We start from the raw sequence: 17,541 nt of genomic DNA on the forward strand, positions 1-17,541 counted from the left end.
CCAGCCAAACAATCCAGGGTCTTCTACACAGGAAGTGTGAGGGGCAGAGGAGGAAGTTCAGCCTTAAGCATCTCTTAAAGATACATTAGTGCGAAACAGCCCTTCCAGACTCAGGCATAGCATTCAGGGAGGCATGTTTGGGGGTGAGGACTACAGAAAACACAAATGTCTGATTACATGAAAGTAAGATTAATGAACACAGCCTCTGGTTGTGTCATGGAAGGCACACGGAGGGGCTTCTGAGCCACCAGCAAAGTCCTGTGTCTTGACCTGGACTGTAGATGCGTGCTTCGTCACTTGACACTGATTATCAAAGTTGTGTAGTTCTGTGGTTTTGTGTATGGTCTTATTTTACCACCAGAGGTTAAAAAGAAAATTATCAAACGGTTAAGCTGTCAGGTTTCCTGGGACTGGGGAGTCTTTTTATTTAATATTTTTTAAACATTATTTTTTATTTTTGTGTGTGAGAATTTTGTCTTCGTGTGTATATGTGCCCACGTGCTTGTGTGCGTGCGTGCGTGCGTGCGTGTGTGTGTGTGTGTGTGTGTGTGTGTGTGTGTACTCACCTTGAGCGTGCCTGCTGCCCATAGAGGCTGGATCTTTTGGAACTGGAGTTATGAGTAGTTGTGAGCCACCGTGGGTGCTAGGAACCAAATCTAGGTTTTCTGCAAGTGCAGCAAGTGCTCTGGCCCCTTTCTTGTTTAATATTGGTAACATGTAGAATGCCTTCAAAGTCTCTTCCATGACAGTGCTACCCAGCTAGCTTTTTGGTGAATGCGTCAGGGTCAGACGTCTTAGGGAGATGCTCTGCATTTGCACACACACAGCCGCACACAGCACACAGCTGTCCTGTCCACACAAAGGCATCTACCTGCACGAGCCACTGCTGGGGGGCGGGGGTGCCAGGAGAGGGACTGCCTCAGCCCAAGGCCTGGATGGGCAGCTTCCTCAGGGGTGACAGGGGCGGCTTCCTGGCCCTCCTGGCCTGGCTTCAGCTTCTTCAGCCTCTGTTCAGTGAGGCCTTGGCTGGGGACAGGGGTCCCGGGTGGTAGCAGTGGTGGAGGTGTGGCTGCATGGAGCTTGGCTTGGGTGGGCGTGGCCATGGAGATGGTGTTGGCGTTGGTGGCGGTACTGGTGCTGTTGGGGCCTTCAGGCCAGCAGCAAGCAGCTGCGCAGGCGCGGGCACGGCTCCGCCTGAGCTCTTCCTGTCCGTCTCTTCCTTAGGTGGTACTTACAGACCCAGGGAGGATTCCAGAGTGATGCCCACAGGTCCAGAGGCCTCAGCACAGTCGGACCACGTAAAATCCCTGAGTATTTCAGATCCTTCGGTAGTTCCAGTGTCTCCAGATCCTACTGGAACTCCAGGATCAGGGACTCCTTGGCCGACCGCAACCCAAGATGCCTTGAAATTCGGTGGTAGCTTTCCAGGAGGACCGTTTTTTGCAGTACTGCTTACTGGTGCCAGGGCTCCACAGGCCTGTCTGGGAGGCCAAAGGGCAATCCAGTCGGGCTGGGGAGGTGGGGTCGGCTCCTGCCCCTGGAGGACTGGTGAGACAGTCTCTTCATGAGGATGACCCTTGTCTGTGTGTGGAATGGATGGCGGTGTGGAGTAATGGCTTCACTTTTAATCTTTCTTTAGAACCATGTGGCCACAGAATTATGGAGTTCGCTCACGGAAGGCCGTCCGCAGTGAGGAAGTGGCCTTGGCAGGTGAGCCTGCAGAGCAGAAAAGAACACATATGAGGAGGCTCCCTCATCAACCGTCAGTGGGTGCTGACTGCGGCCCACTGTATATATGGGTAAGTGGTTGGGGATCTGGTTTGGGGCCCTTGATCCAGCTGTGTTCTGTCCCCATATCAAGAATTTTTTTTAGCTGGGTAGTGGTGACACACACCATTAATCCCAGCACTCAGGAAGCAGAGGCAGGTGAATCTCTAGAGTTTGAGGGCAGCCTGGTCTACAGGACAGCCAGGACTATGAATACACACACACACACACACACACACACACACACACACACACACACACACACACACACACACAATTCCTCCTCATCTGTAAAAAGAATGACAGTCCAGGATTCTTGTCTAGTCTCAAGTGACACCTGAACATCTTCATTTTTAGCAAGTCTCCAGGTGATACTGGTCTCAGAACCACACTTGGAGCACTGCCGGCGGTCAAGGGTGGTCCGGGGTCCTAGAGAAGGGGGGTGTGGCCTGCGGGAAGGGCTGATGCTTGGCATCCATACAACTAGACTGAGAAGCAAGTACCATGTGTTGAGGACCTCTGCAAGGGTCATGTGCTTTCCTTGCAGCCAGGAGGAATACGCTGTGATGCTGGGAGACAATGCGTTGAATCCTAAATCTGGAAATGGGACTCTGATCCCAGGAAAAGACATCATTTATCCTTCCAGTTTTGACCTTCAAACCATGCAAAGTGACATTGCTCTTGCTCTGCTGGTCTCCCCTGTGAATTTCTCCCCACTTATCCAGCCTGTGTGCCTTCCTGGAAAGCCCTTCCAAGTGGAGAATAGGACGTCGTGCTGGGTGACTGGCTGGAGCCTCCAGGATGAAAATGGTGAGTCAGGTTGGTGGCATGCAGAATTCGGACAGCCTGCTGCTCTGGGGGTGGTCTGCAAGGACAGGGGCGAGTTTCTAGCTGAGAATACACTAACAGCTGAGTACATTGCAACTGTGTTAGGCTCATTATTTTTGTGTCAGGACCTGGGTTCGTGGGTGACAGGCGTGATGGTTTCTGTAAAAGTTAGATTCAGGCTGGGGTAATGTGACACTGGCCAATTCGAGCTGTTCTTCCCTCAATGGGTTGAGCTTCCTCCTTCCTGGGCTGAGCAGAGCACAGGACCTTTGACTCTGGCAGATGCTTTGTTGTCATTTTCTAGCTGGCAAAATTTTTCTTGTATGTTTCCTATGGGGAAGTTATCCAGTGCATGGCCTGTCTTTTTTTTTTAAGTAAACATTTTTAATTTTTCCTTTCATGACTTATTTTTATGTATATGAGTATTCTTGACTGCATGTATATCTATGTGTGGGTACCATATCTCCTGGAACTGGATCTACATGTGAGCTTCCATGTAGGTGCTGGGAATTGAACCAGGGTCCTCTAGAAGAGCAGTCGGTGCTCTTAACTCCTAAGCCATCTCCCTAGCCCCCATGGCCTATCTGTCTTAAGGGATCATCTGTATATTCACACACCCAGTGGCACCAAGAGGCTGCTGGTAGCTCCTGCCATCTTCAGGTACAGATCCTACATTGTCTTTCTGCCGATACAGTGTTTGCTCCAGTTCTCCTCCAGGAGGCTCAGGAAAGCATTCTTCTCCGGAAGCGCTGTAATCAGGTGCTCCAGACACAGCTGAAAACAACAGAAGACCTAGTGATAAAAGGGATGATCTGTGGCCGCCATGACTCGGGACAGAGTCCTTGCTGGGTCAGTATGTTTTGGTTGTCACCTCAAAGGCTTGAGTTATCGGCCATCACCACCTCTATTTTCTCACTGTGTGGCCCTAGAACTCACTCTGTAGATCAGGCTGGCCTCAAACCGGAGATCCTCTTGCCTCTGCCTCCTGACACTGGGATAGAAATGTGAGTCACTGTGCCACGCTGCTATATCTGGTACAAACCCCTTAGTTAAGGTTTATGGAGTGAGTCCTCATGTTTCCCATGAGTTGGCCTGGCCTGGTCCTTCTAAAAGGAACCATGCTAAAGCACTGAATCTGGGGGTGATAGTGAAATGTTTTGCCTTGAGTTTTATGTGGCATTCAACCATGCCAATGTGAGCATTTGCCTTTGTTATCTTAGTTAACCCACATCACAGCCTTGCAACATAGACATTGTAAATCTCTGCAAGGCAAAATTCAAGGAGATAAATTGAAGATCTGTGAGTACCTCTAGGACCCCAGATCCATTTCTCCCCTCTATATAAAGTTGCACTCTGGAGAAGGGGTTTGGGGTATTAGTGGATGCACATTTGAATTTCTTGGAAAGGGGAGGGTAACATTGAAAAGATAGGACACAGGCATGTGTAAGGGTTCAGAGGTCTTATGCTGAAAGTTTTGTATGCATTTGGAGCAGTGGGATAGCAAGAGTGGTCATACATGTGGTAAGCAGTGGGATAGCAAGAGTGGTCACACATGTGGTTAGAGTTGGAGAGATGGCACACTCTGATCCCAGCATCAGGGAGGCAGAAGCAAGTAGATCTCTGAGTTTGGGGCCAGTGTGGTCTACAAATCAAGTTTCAGGATGGCCAGGGCTACACAGGGAGAGCTTACCTTGAAAACAACAACAAATAACAAAACAAAAACCGAGTGGTTAGAGTTGGGATATATGTAGCCTGGAGTGCTATGTCAGATTTCTAGACTGGCCCAGCCAGGACTAGGAGGTGAAGCTGGGTGAACATGGTGACAGTTACCTTCTAGATAAGTGACTCCCTTGGGTGGGTGGTGTCTGGACTTGAGGTGGTGAGGGAGGTTTGTTTGAGGTGGCTGGTTGTAGAGCCTTGGGTTTAGAGTGGGGCAAGGCCATTCAGAATTGTGCTGGAAGTGGAAATTTGACATGTTTCAGGCTCTTCAAGGCAGTGTAGTTGACCAATGGAGGAGGTTACTCAGTGGGGTTAGGGCAGAGAGAGTTTCTAAGACTGTGATAAGAATCCCAGAACCTCCGTGCAATGACGCAGCTCAAAATATTTAATGCTTTTGAAAACCCAGGACTGACCAGTCTAACTAGACACTGGCTTGATGCTGGAGTGGGCTCTGCAGGCTGCAGGCTACATGCTCTAGAGGCCAGGGCTACCACGGTTGCAGGGTTATAAGTTATGACAGGCTTCAACACTCACCAGAAAGGGTTTGGTATCTGTAGATTAGGGACTGCTGAGGCAAATTTCCATATCTGACTGCTCTCCTGGGCTGGACTGGCTCTGCATCTGTTTCTATGTGTCTGATCATCGGAGAAGGTGGATCATTGCCCAGAGGATGTTAAAGTTTTCACATGAGCTTTTCATCTGTTAAATCTCAGTCATTAAAAGAATCTAGGGCTGGGTGTGATATCTCACACCTTTAATCTTAGCAGGCAGATTTCTGTGAGTTCGAGGCCAGCCTGGTCTACAAAGTGAGTTTCAGGACAGCCAGGACTGTTATACAGAGAAACTCTGTCCAAAAAAAAAAAAAAAAAACAAAAAACAAAAACAAAAAACGAAACAACAACAAAAAAAAACCAAAAAAACAGAAAGCAAAACAAAACAAAATAGGCCTGGAAGAGCCTCTGGGTGCCTAAGGACGTCTTCCCAGCACCTTGCAATGCAGGCAGCCTGTTCCCTTGTCCATCCCTACAGTTGTTTCTTTCTCCTCTTTTCCAGGGAGATTCTGGGAGCCCCCTTGTCTGTGAATCTGACAACAGGTGGACCCAGGTGGGGATTGTGAGCTGGGGCATCAACTGTGGCAGCACCGCTGTTCCCTCAGTTTACACAGACATCGTCGAATACAAGGAATGGGTCAAATATATTTTAAGTCAGCCTTCCTGTGTGGATTCTGTGGGACTCATGGTCCTACACCTGCTTCTGATGCTGCAACTGGCCATCTTGGTAATGCTGTGACCTCCTTAGCCTAACTGTCTTCCTGCTGGTTTTGAGTCTCCCACTAGGCCTCTTCTCCAATCTCATTTCCCTCTCTCTGCCCTTTCTTCAGATTCCAGGCAGAATCCATTGCCCTGGGGAGAGCCATAGTGAACTGTGGCAGGGTGACTAGGGACTGCAAAGTGTCCTGACTGGTGTTCTGGTCACTTGTCTCCGATACACCCATACCTGGTTGTTCTCTACCTGGTGGGAAGGAGAGTGAACTGACCCTAACTAGGGGGCCAGCTTGACGGCTAGGTGGAGCACAATGACTCATAACATTTGGAGGACATCTGCCGAGAAGACAGACCATCAGTAGGACCGGCACTAGACTGGCTCCGTTTTCATTACAGTGCTGGAAGAGAGGAGGGAGGGAGGAAAAGGGGAACGTTGCCAGTTCCCTGCAGAGGTGTGAAGCAGGGACTTATCTGGGGCTGGCAGAAATTCCCCTGTACCCCATTCAAGGGGGTCTGTCGATGAGCGCACAACCTCTGCCTCATAGGTTTCATGAAAGGACAGCTCTGCTTGGCACCTCCTTCCTCATTTGCCCAGTGGTCACACCCAGAGTCACCCAAGTTGTATTGAGGCAGTTGTGGAGTGGGGAGATTTCAAATACGAGCTGAATAAATGTTTCGAGAGTGTCCTGTGTGTCCTGGAGCTCTGTTCACCTGGGATACTTGACTGCCCAGAGGACTAGACCCCATTTGCCTAGGGAAGTTACTTGCAGTTCGTATTAAAAGCATAAAAGAGATGAGGCTGGGAAAGCTCAGACCTGAGTCCTTTAGGTAGTTTTGTCAGGCAGTTCTGCTCCCTGTGTGCCTGGTGTAGTTATCAGCCATCAGCATAGGGCAGGAACTTTAGCTCTACCGCATTCAAAGCTAGGAGCAGGGACTCGGGGGAGTCAGGACCTGGGAGTAAGAATGAAGCTGGGGCCTGGGAAACAGTCTTTCTCTTCTTTTATTTGTTTGTTTGTCTTTCCCTTCTTGCTATTCATCTGACTTTATTTCCAAAGGCCATGATTCCAAAGCCAGGAGGGTTTTAAGAGAGACACAGAACATTCCATACAGCTTCCTCATACAGGGTCTGACTGCGGGTGTGCTCTCCAGCCTCCTCCAATCCCTCCCCACCCCCGCCCCCCTTTGTTTTCCAGGGTCCTGTCTTTCAACCTCTGTTCTCCATGGCTTCAGTGGGCATTGAGTTCCAACCACTGCCAAAGAATGATTGAGCCTGGCAGTTTATATCAACCCCCTCTCTACTTCTTTTGTTGTTTGCTTTTCGAGACAGGATGTCACTATGTAGCTTGTCAGATCCCCCTCTTAAACACACACATCATCAGTTTAAGAAACCACTGTTCCCTGAATACATGGGGTGCTGTTGGTCTGTATCCCCACCTCTTGGAAGGTGGAGGCAAATACAGTCCGTTGCTCCTTTGCTATAAATTGAGTTTGAGGCTGACCTTGGATAAATGAGGTGCTGTGACAACAACCGCAAGCCCCCAAACCACCTCCACCCTCCAGAAACTATTGGCTCTTCACAGACCAACAATACAAGTTTAACTTTGTCTTTTCAGCAAGCTATTCTATGTCAATAGATAGCTTTCTTCTCCCCCATTAGACAGCTCCACTTTTAGCCTCATGGTCCATTCCTCACCTATGTGAGCATACTCTGAGGGCTTGTTAAAAATCCACATTACGGCCAGGAGTGATCAGACATGCCTGTAACCCCAGCACTTGGGGGCAGCGGCAGGAGGATTACCACAAGTCCAAAGCCAGCCAGGGCTACACAGAGAGGGACCCCATCTAAAAAGAAACACAGTCCGAGTTATTGGTCTCATCAAGGAAGTTTTCAATCCTGGAAGTCTGAGCCAGAGCACATTCCCAGGTGCTGCTGGTGCAGCAGCTGTGGGGACCTAACTTTGGGAACCAAAGGCTGGCAGAAGGACAATCTTCTCTCGCTTACCTTGACATGTAAGTGGGGCAGATTACTCATTCAGACTCATGTCAGTGCCAAGCTGGGGGGCTGGAGAGATGGTTTGGTGGTGAGGAGCTTCCCTCCATAGGACCCAAGTTTGATTCACAGACCCCACATGGTGGCTTCTAAACATCTGACTCCAGCCCTAGGGAATCTGATGTCACTTTCTGGCTTCTGTGAGCATCAGGCATATACTATGGAGTACAGACATATAGGCAGACAACACACACACACATAAAAAAAATAAAATTAAACTAAAAATTTTTGTTTTTCAAGACAGGGTTTCTCCATGTTAACAGTCCTGGCTGTCCTGTAACTCACTCACTCTGTAGACCAGGCTGGCCTCAAACTCAAGAGATCTGCCTGCTTCTGCCTCTCCAGTGCTGGGATTAAAGGTGAGCACCACCACCGCTCTTAAATAAAAAAATAAAAATAAAAATGTTGGCCTAGTGGTGGTGGCGGCTCACGCCTTTAATCCCAGTACTTCAAAGGCAGAGGTAGTCAGATCTCTGTGAGTTCCAGGACAGCCAGGGCTGTTACACAGAGAAACCCTGTCTTAAACACACACACACACACACACACACACACACACACACACACACACACACCATGTTTAGATGCCAGGCTGGGTTCATGGGATCCCTAGAGTTCTGTTGGACACCTGGAACTAAACAAAGAAAATAGGAATTTTAGTGGTCATCTCAAAATCTCTGCTCGGCTCTAAAGATCCAGAGAGCTCATCCCTCCATTTAAACCCTGTTTATGTCCAAGGCCAGGCACAAACAGGCACTTCTTTTCAGTGACGACAATCTTTCATATTGCCGGTCTGTGGAAGGGGACAGCTGCCCTTCTTTACTCAGCATCCTGTTCCCAGCCCTACCCTCCTAGATTTAGTCTTAGATCCAAATCAGCCATTACTTTCTCAAAACCACCTTCCCAACCGACATCGTTATTTCCTGATCTTGGGCTTTCCTCGTCCTTGTCAATCCTGACCCTGAAACTCCTTGTGCAGCCTGAGGCTGGAGGAGGAGAGGCCGCTCCTGCCCAGGGACTTTCACCGGTTAGGGTCTGGATGCACCACCGGACTCTCAAAGCACTGGGGCAGCTTTCATAGATCCGTAACCTGAGATCCAGGCCCAGCCAAGGGATCTGGAGTCACCTTAAGGGCCAGACTGGGTCGAGGTGTGAGAACCCTGAAGAGGCGTGGTCAGGTGCCATCACGTCCCGTCCCGAGTCTAAGACGTCATCACGTATGGGGTGTGGGCACGTGGTAGCACGCTGGCGCTGTCTCCGCCGCCCATGGCACCATCTCCATGGCTTCCTTGTCGTGTGGCCTGGGCACTTGGCCTGGATCCCTGCGGCACTGGCTCCTACCCTGTTTTGTGACACTGCTGTTGCTGCTTCCGCCTTCAAACTTGGGTGAGGCGGGCCCCTTCTCTGCTGTCCCTGTGTCCACTTCTCTCCAGTCTTGCTCAAATTGGCTATTCCTCTCCAGCCATTTGGAACTTGGGTGCGCCAACCCCACCTTGCCGTTGCCTCTTCTGCTACCCACCTCTAGGTTCCTCAGCTCCCAGCCGCCCTGTGGTCTCCTGGAGACAGCAGCAGGGAGCACCCCTGGCCTCTCCCCCTAAGCCCAGGTGCCTTCCGCATCTCCATCCTCTCCAAAGGATGATATTCTAAACGTTGGCTTCTTCCCATCACCAGCCCGTGAGCGCGGTCTCTTCAGACTCTGCCCCCAGCGGTTCCTCCAAATCTGACTGCTCTGTAACACTCCCATAGCCGCTGGAGCAGGGCCCTCCATGCGCTGAGAGGCAGGCGCTGCTTGCTTACATCAGCCTTGCTCATCCGTCCAAGTGGGCTCATTGCTGTCTTCCTCCACCCCTCCCGGTGCGCTGCCAACCTTCCCCATGAGTCGCTATCACTTCACGCTTCCCTCGGTTTCCCATGTCATCCTCAGCGCTTTCCTGACGTTCTTCTATTTCTGTGGCTCTTTCTCCATATCTTCCCCCCCCTTTTTTTTCTCTTTTTATTTGGGGAAGGGGACAAGGTCTCATGAACCCTAGGGTAGCCTTGACCTTTCCTTGTGGCTGAGGACAGCCTTGAAGTCCAGAGCCTCCTGTCTCCACTTCCTGAGTGCTGCGATTACAGGCGCACACACACACACCACCTTCCCCAGCTTCCCGACTCTTCTGTTTCAGCGGAGTCCCTCTCCTCTGTGCCCAGTCAGACCACCAGCCCTGAAGGCACCTTTGATTCCTTGCCTCTTCCTCCTTCTGTGCTCCCTGGGTGAACTCAGTTACCCCAGGCATGAGTGGCAGTTAGTCACTTGCCCCAGGCACTTGGCTGCTGTTAGGTCATGCCACCTCATAAAGCAATGGCCTGAAGTACACCCATCTGCTGGACCACTTCCCTGAAACATCACGAAGCATCTCACTTCTCTGGTGGCCCCACCAGACACTCATTTTCCTGAAAACTGCCTTTCATAGTTGTCTATGTCAGTGAAGTGAATGACAGAAGCCAGTGCCATTCTAGACTAAGCCATGTCCTTAGTCACCTGCCAAGCTCATCATATCTGTTCTCAGAGCCTCACTCAGAGTCCCTCACTGCTTGCCAGAGTTCTGCAGAGACCCCCTGGTCTTTTCACTTTCCTGTCTCTACCCTGCTGCCTTCATAATACCACCCACGTCTCCATCGGCCTCCCAGAGCGTCTCAGCCTGGCTCACGTGACCCTCTCCGGTTGGCCTCTAATGCTTGTATCCAGACATTATTTACTCATTTTTTTTTTGACGTTTTTCTTTTCCAACACAGACATCACTCTCATCCTCCAAAGGCTCTAGAATATACTATTGTGTTTCTCCCTGGAGGAATTTTTTATCAATTTTGTTATCTCCTCTCAGCCATCTCTTACACCACCACATCTCCTGGAATCACCTGACCTCTCTGGCCCTGGCCTTTTTCCTGCTCTCAAAGTAATGTGTTTACTGTCTCAACAGCTAGGCAGCATGTGTCCCCAGACAGGCTCTGTCTGATAGTTGTTTTCCAGTCTGTGACTTCAGACTGGTAACATCATCAGATCAGGGATGATTTGGTGACCGAATGGATGGATTATTTAATAAAAAAGTGAACGCCTTCCCTGCCATCCCACTACGAGTTATTGCTTCATGTCTGTCCTCCTTCTCTCCTTCAGGTGATGGAGGGGATCACAACCAAACAGGTGGGTCAATGGGGGTCCCCGTGGCAGGGAAAGTTCTAGTGCCTGGGAAAAATACGTTCTCAATGTCTCTGTCTAAATTGCATTTCTGGCTTGGTAGGAAGCAAGTAATGGATGTACTTCCTGAACAACAGGTGTAGCCGTCAGGACACACCCCTGACTATTTAGAAGAAAGAGCACCTGGGTCTTCCATGGGAATGCAGAGATACTTCCAGCCTTTCCTACAGTTTTGTAACTAGCCTCCTGGGGCGCTGTCTGCAGAGCCTGGCTCCTGGGTCTTCCTGTCTTTTCCCTTAGATCCATGGAGGGCATGGTTGGGTTCACAGGCCTCCACTGTCTTGGGTTCTGTTAGGGCTCCACTAAGGTTCACTATTGACTATGTGGTTAATTTACTATGTTCTTGCTTCTGTCTGAGCCTCACCACTTTGTTTTCCCCCTGTAACTAAGTCTCATTGAAAGACTGTGTGTGTGTGTGTGTAGGTGCGCAGGCTTTTGTGTGAGAGTACAGACGAATGCATGTAGAGAACTGAACTTGGGTGCTGTTCCTCATGCACTGTTTGCTTTGTTTCTGGAGACAGTCTCTTATTGGTTGGGAGGTTGCAGTTTGGAACAGACTGACTGACTAGGTACCAGGGATCTGCTGGTCCCTCCTCCCCGGCACTGGGATTACAAACCTGTGCCATCATGCCTGGCTTTAGCCTGTGCTGAGGGTTGAACTCACGTCTCGGCGCTTGCACACCAAGCACTTTAGCAACCTTGCTGTCTCCCAGCCCCTAAAGATGTTTTTATTTGGACATAAAATTGTTTTTGTTAATTCTTATTTTGTGTGCTTGAGTGTTTGCCTGTGTGTATGTTATGTGTCAAATCTTCTGGAACTAGAGTTACAGATGATTGCCAGTCAACATGTTAGTGCTGAAAACCAAGCCTGGGTCTCTGGGAGAGCAGCACATGCTCTTAACTGTGGAGCCATCTCTCTAGTCCCTTGCTAATTTTTAAAGTTAGTATGTAATCATTTTTTTTACAACACTTTCAAACATGTTTGTAATTTTGCTTTGTCATATTCTTTCCCCCTTACCCACCCTTTCTTTTCACAAATGTTTTGAGGTTTTCTTTCTCTTTTGTTTTTATTTTTATTATTCTATTTTAATTTTTTTTTTTAGAAACAGGATCTCTCTACATAGCCCTGGCTGTCCTGGAACTCACTGTGTAGACCAGGCTGGCCTTTACAGAGCTCGGCCTGCCTCTGCCTCCCAAGTGCTGGGATTAGAGGTGTGTTCCACCACCCCCCTGCAGCACATTATACTTTATTTAGGATCTCTGCACCTATGTTCATTCATTCATTCATTCATTCATTCATTCATTCATATATTCATACACCTTTGCTGGTAGACCTATGGCAAACTAAACTGTGTGTTCTAGATTGCTTTGGGTAAAGACCTTTCATAGACAAATTCATGGCTATTTTTTTCCACTCTGACCACTGTGGGACTTTTTGCATCAAACTGATGCAGCCAACAGTGCAGCTTTTCGGAAACATAGTCCAATGCAAGAAAAGCATTTTTCTTGAAACTGGATTTTTTTGTTTTGTTTTGTTTTGTTTTTGAGACAGGGTTTCTCTGTGTAGCTTTGGAGCCTGTCCTGGAACTCAGTCTGTAGACCAGGCTGGCCTTGAAATCACAGAGATCCACCTGCCTCTGCCTCCCGAGTGATGGAATTAAAGGCGTGCACCACCAACGCACAGCATTTTTCTTGGAACTCCCGCTCTGTTTCTGCACTGTTTTGACATTGGCATGGATTGCCCTCTGTGAATCTCATTCTTACTCTCAGGCTGTGGGGTCTCTCTCTCTCTCTCTTCATGCTGTCATCTCTGTAACTGTTGTGTTTTGTCCAGTTCAGTGCCTTTGGGGTCCACTGTCCTCTGCCCCTTAGTCTCTTCTCTTTGAAATGGGGAGAAGTTCCTGATGGTACAGCTTTGCCAACCTGATCCCAAGAGGGTGACTTGTTACTAGCCATTCTGATTTTCCTCTCCACGGACACTGTACTCTCTGCATTCCTTGTTTTGAAGTTTGTGGCAAGCCCTGGTGGCCAGACGACATGAAGGAGATCCGCCGTTGGCCCTGGGAAGTGAGCCTTCGCATAGAAAATAAACACGTGTGTGGAGGGGCCCTCATTGATCTCATCTGGGTGATCTCCGCAGCTCACTGCTTCCAGAGGTGAGTGTGCCCACACGGTTCCAGGATCTAAAGGCCTAGAGCTACTGTGGGCCCGGGCCCAGCTTCCTCAGTACTCCTGTGAAATGATGAGGGCGATGGCAACAAGGAAGTATGGGAAGAGGTGCCCAGCGCAGGAGAAGGGCCAGGTTCAAGATCTTACAAGATCTGAGGACTATGTGGGCATCCCCAAGCAACAAAGATGTATCCTAAGCTGGGCAAGAAGAAAACCCAGGCCCCACCCCAGGAGTGACAGCCACACACCTGACTCAATGGGACTGTGAATGAAGGGGCTATTTTGTCTTTACCTTGAGTGCCCCAGGCTGGATCGATCCAGAGTGAGTGGACAGAGCATGTCAGACAGGACTTCAAAAGGGTCCTGGGTGGAGGCAGGTGCATAGCTGTGCGGGAAACTGATGTCTGCCGGGTGGGCTTCTATATCTCCCATAGCAACAAAGAATACTCAGTGATGCTGGGTAGCAGCAAGCTGCAGCCCAACAGCTCTTCCAGGGCACTGAAGATTCCCGTGGGTGACATCATTGTGCATCCCAAGTACTGGGGCCGGAACTTCATGAGAAGCGATATTGCCCTTGTCCGTCTTAAAACTCCTGTCACCTTCAACAAGTATGTGCAGCCCATCTGTCTCCCAAAGCACAACTTCAGCTTGAAGGTTGGGACTCAGTGCTGGGTGACCGGCTGGGGCAAGACTAAGCAGCACTCCTCAGGTGAGTGAGATGGCTTTGGTGATGTCCCTTTGGGCCTTTATCGGTCCCATGCCTTGTGGCACCTTTGTGAAGGCTATGGCTGCAGTCTCCAGCACGTGGTTTGGAGTGTGTTAAGCTCTCCTCATATGGTACTCATTGTCACAGTTGACAGAGGCACTGCAGTCAGCCTAACACTGATGGGCAGAATCACCCGCCTCTTACAGAAACTCCCTCCCTCCCTCCCTCCCTCCCTCCCTCCCTCCCTCCCTCCCTCCCTCTCCCTCCTTCCCTCTCATCCTCCCTCCCTCCCCATTCTCCCTGGCCACAACTGAAACAGCTGCCATGCACTGAGCCCTTAGCATCAGAATGCTTGCCCTGCCTGAAAGGGACTCACTAAGTAGGGGATGGGGGTGGGTGGTACAGAGACTGACAAAGAAAGTGTTGAAGAAGCCAGGTATATTGATGAATGCCACCTATAACCCTAGAAGTAGGGAGGTGGAGCCAGGGGATGATGAGTTCAAAGCCAGACTTAGGTACATACATTTCATGCCAGTCTTGGCTGTATGAGACTGTTGAAAAAAACCAACCAAGCAAGGTAAAGATCTTGTCAGAAGACTTTGAGGTCGGACTCAGGGGATCTGAGCTGACCTCTGAGTAGATAGATGACCAGAAATGCAAAGAGAAGCAGCTGTCAATTGGAGCTAAGGGAACAAATGCTGTGGAAAGAAAAATCACAGGACTGGGCTCCCAGGTTGTAAGTGGCTGTGCTGTGCTGGGACTTGAGAGCCCTCTGGGTTCAGCAGCAGAAACTTCCTCGAGAGGGGGACTCCTGAACCAAAGCCTTGCATGGTGAGGAGCTTTCTGTGTCAGATCTACACTGCTGGGGGAGGAGCACGGGAAGGGAGGCACACAGGTGCGGTAGAGTTGAGCTCTGTTGATTTGCAGGGCTGAGCCAGGGCTGGGTGGAGACACTGAGGGGCCACCGCTCATCCCTTGTGCTCCCTACAGACAACCTGACACTGGCTGCAGAGCTTCAGGAGGCCAAGGTATTCATTATGGACAACAAGAGGTGTGATCATATTTTCCACCAGAAGTCCTTCTATCCCCGAGTTTTCCACCTTATCCGTAGGAACATGATCTGTGCCACCAACTATGGAGAGAACTTGTGCTATGTGAGTTTCTGGGGCTTATGGCAACTCTCTTTCTGAGGGTGAGTCCTGGGGTGGGGGCCTGTTCCCCAGGGCTTGGCATTACCACCACCAAGCTCCGGTCTATCTTTTCTCTGTGACTGCTATTGGCTGCAATTCATAGGTGTGGTCTCCAACTGAGAAGCCAAAGGAGCCCCAGCTAGTGAGCTCCTGGAGGAGTGATTCTCTCAAGCAGAACAGAAGGGGTGGGCCTTGTAGGTGCTGTGGTCCCAGCAGAGCCACCATCACTCCCTTGTCTTTGCCTAGGGAGACCCTGGGGGGCCATTGGCTTGTGAAATTGATGGAAGATGGACTCTGGCTGGGGTCTTATCATGGGAGAAGGCCTGCATCAAACCTCAGAGTCCAGGTGTATACACTCGCCTCGCCAAGTATACCAGATGGATCAAGGAGCAAACAAACAATGGGGCACTGCCAGGGCCCTGCAGGGCCTCCTGCCTCCTATTCCTGTCCTGGCTGCTGCAGCTCCCAGTGCACCCATGACTTCTCCACCCCTTCCTGCTCTTCCTGCTTTGCCTCTGCTGAATGGCACTGTGTAGATGATGGAGTGAGGTTGCCATGATGTCCATACTCCATGGGAGTCAGGGTGGGAATGGACTGGTCCCTGGAGAGCTTGGGTCCTGCAGGGATGGGTGTGGTGGATGACTAGGCCTTGAGTGGCCAGGAGAAGGGTGTGTGGCTTGGAAGCAATATTCTGGAATTTAAGACCAAGGGCAGAGATTAAATCTGTGTGAGCATGAGCTGGCCCTTTTCTCCCCCCATGTTCTTTGGGGGTGATTCTGAGGGTCTGGTAGATGGGAGGTAGGCCCACCTAGTTTGGGGGCTCATGGTTTCTGCTGTGTTTCTAGTACTGGGGCACAGGAATAAGGGCCTGGGCTTGTGGCCTCAGTTTCTTACCCTGTATAGTGGTCACAGTGTTGGGGGCAGTTGAAATATGCCATATGTATGAGCAGAAAGTGAGATAATCCACGGTCAGACTCAGCTGACTTGCTAGTGACTCAACTCCCTCCCTCCCTGCCTGCCTGCCTGCCTCCCTCTCTCTTTCCTTCCTTCTTCCTTCCCTCCTTCCTTCTTTCCTCCCTCTCTCCCTTCCATCTTTCCTTCCTTCCTTCCTCTTTAAACTGCTTGTGAAAAGTATGATACACTCACTGTAGAAAGTTAGAAGACACATCAAATCCTAATTGCCCAATCTGAGTGTTCCGTGTACATTTGATTTTTGATAGGGTTTCTCTATGTAGCTTTGGAGCCCGTCCTGGAACTAGCTCTTGTAGACCAGGCTGGTCTCGAACTCACAGAGATCCACCTGCCTCTGCTTCCTGAGTGCTGGGATTAAAGCATGCACCACTGGTGCCCCCCTGCTGCTCCTCTGACATGGCCACTGACAGTTTGAGCTGCACCTAATTGGTTTATGCTTGTCAATTGTGTTCTTCAAATCTTGTCAACACCTCGTGTATTTTACACCTGCACAATCTGTGGATTTCTGAGAGCCTTACCACAAAATAAGGATTTGTTTGTTTCTTCTTAGAGTTCTGTTTTATATGGTTTGGAAAAGTGACAGCTATACTTTGGGTTTTAAATGAGTTTATTAAGTATATTACAAGCCAGATTAAAAGAATAAATAGTGGTAGGTAGATGGTTAGAAGATGATAGATAGATAGATGATAGATAGATAGATGATAGACAGATGATAGATACATAGATACATAGATACATGATATATCGATAATAGATAATAGATGATAGATACAGATACATAAATGATACATAGATGATAGACAGATAGATAATAGATAGATGATAGATAGATGACAGATAGATAGATGATAGACAGATAGATGATAGATAGATGACAGATAGATAGATGATAGATAGATAGATGATAGATAGATGATAGATAGATGGTAGATAGATGACAGATAGATAGATAGATGATAGATAGATGATAGATAGATAGATAGATGGTAGATAGATGATAGATAGACAAGCACCCTTGAGTCAGGAGGCCGTCTGCTGGACTTCCTACAAAGAGTCCCCTCAGGTGAGACTTCCAAGTAAGAGAATAGATAGCAGCAGCTGGTGGCAGCTCACAGCCATCTGTAATTCCTGTTCCGGGAGATCCGATGCCTTCTCTGACCCTCTTTGGGTACCAGGAACACAGACATCCGTGCAGGCAAAACTACCCATACACACATAACAAGTTTTCAGAAGATAGAATTTATACATCTTCATTAATTGATTACAAATGTGCTTGGTTTTTATTTTATTAATCAAATGCCCTCTTCCTTCTCAGAAGAAAATATTTTAAAAGATGGGGCTGGTGAGATGGCTCAGCAGTTCAGAGCACTACTGCTGCTACAGGGGACCCAGGCTCAGTTTCCTGCACCCACATAGTGGCTCATCACAGTCTGCAACTTTGTTTCTGGGGGTCTGTCTCCTTCTTCTGGCCTCTGTGGAACTAGAACACATGTGGTGTGTGTGTGTGTACACATACATTTATATGGGTATGTTTGTTTGAATATATATATATATATATATATATATATATATATATATATATATATGTATCTCTATATATATTTGTTTCCCGAATATATATGTTTACCTATATATATATAGTT

The 17,541-nt window shown here is 49.0% G+C and overlaps 2 protein-coding genes across 2 annotated transcripts; both read left to right on the forward strand.

The window, feature by feature from the left end:
* The first annotated feature begins 935 nt into the window (after positions 1-935).
* LOC100771024 (putative inactive serine protease 43) lies at positions 936-5,604 on the forward strand. Its single transcript, XM_035444099.1, is given in 6 exon segments — positions 936-1,014; positions 1,225-1,458; positions 1,640-1,799; positions 2,315-2,586; positions 3,290-3,444; positions 5,368-5,604. Coding segments are annotated over 6 exon segments (1,137 nt in total).
* A 3,291-nt stretch (positions 5,605-8,895) lies between these two features.
* On the forward strand, positions 8,896-16,644 carry Prss45p. The gene is made up of 6 exons (XM_027414706.2): positions 8,896-9,012; positions 10,781-10,807; positions 12,870-13,017; positions 13,465-13,739; positions 14,727-14,890; positions 15,173-16,644. The coding sequence occupies exons 1-6, from the start codon at positions 8,907-8,909 to the stop codon at positions 15,404-15,406; spliced, it is 954 nt and encodes a 317-aa protein (XP_027270507.1). The 5' UTR covers positions 8,896-8,906; the 3' UTR covers positions 15,407-16,644.
* The last annotated feature ends 897 nt before the right edge of the window (positions 16,645-17,541 follow it).

This window comes from Cricetulus griseus, chromosome 4, assembly GCF_003668045.3.
Source record: "Cricetulus griseus strain 17A/GY chromosome 4, alternate assembly CriGri-PICRH-1.0, whole genome shotgun sequence".
Classification (NCBI taxonomy): Eukaryota; Metazoa; Chordata; class Mammalia; order Rodentia; family Cricetidae; genus Cricetulus; species Cricetulus griseus.

What these genes read in the sequence shown, in the direction of transcription:
- Prss45p (XM_027414706.2), top strand. Translation starts at nt 8,907, where the DNA reads ATGGCTTCCTTGTCGTGTGGCCTGGGCACTTGGCCTGGATCCCTGCGG. An exon ending in GCAGCTCACTGCTTCCAGAG is followed by an intron (nt 13,018 to 13,464) that starts GTGAGTGTGCCC and finishes TATCTCCCATAG; the next exon opens with CAACAAAGAATACTCAGTGA. An exon ending in GACTAAGCAGCACTCCTCAG is followed by an intron (nt 13,740 to 14,726) that starts GTGAGTGAGATG and finishes TGCTCCCTACAG; the next exon opens with ACAACCTGACACTGGCTGCA.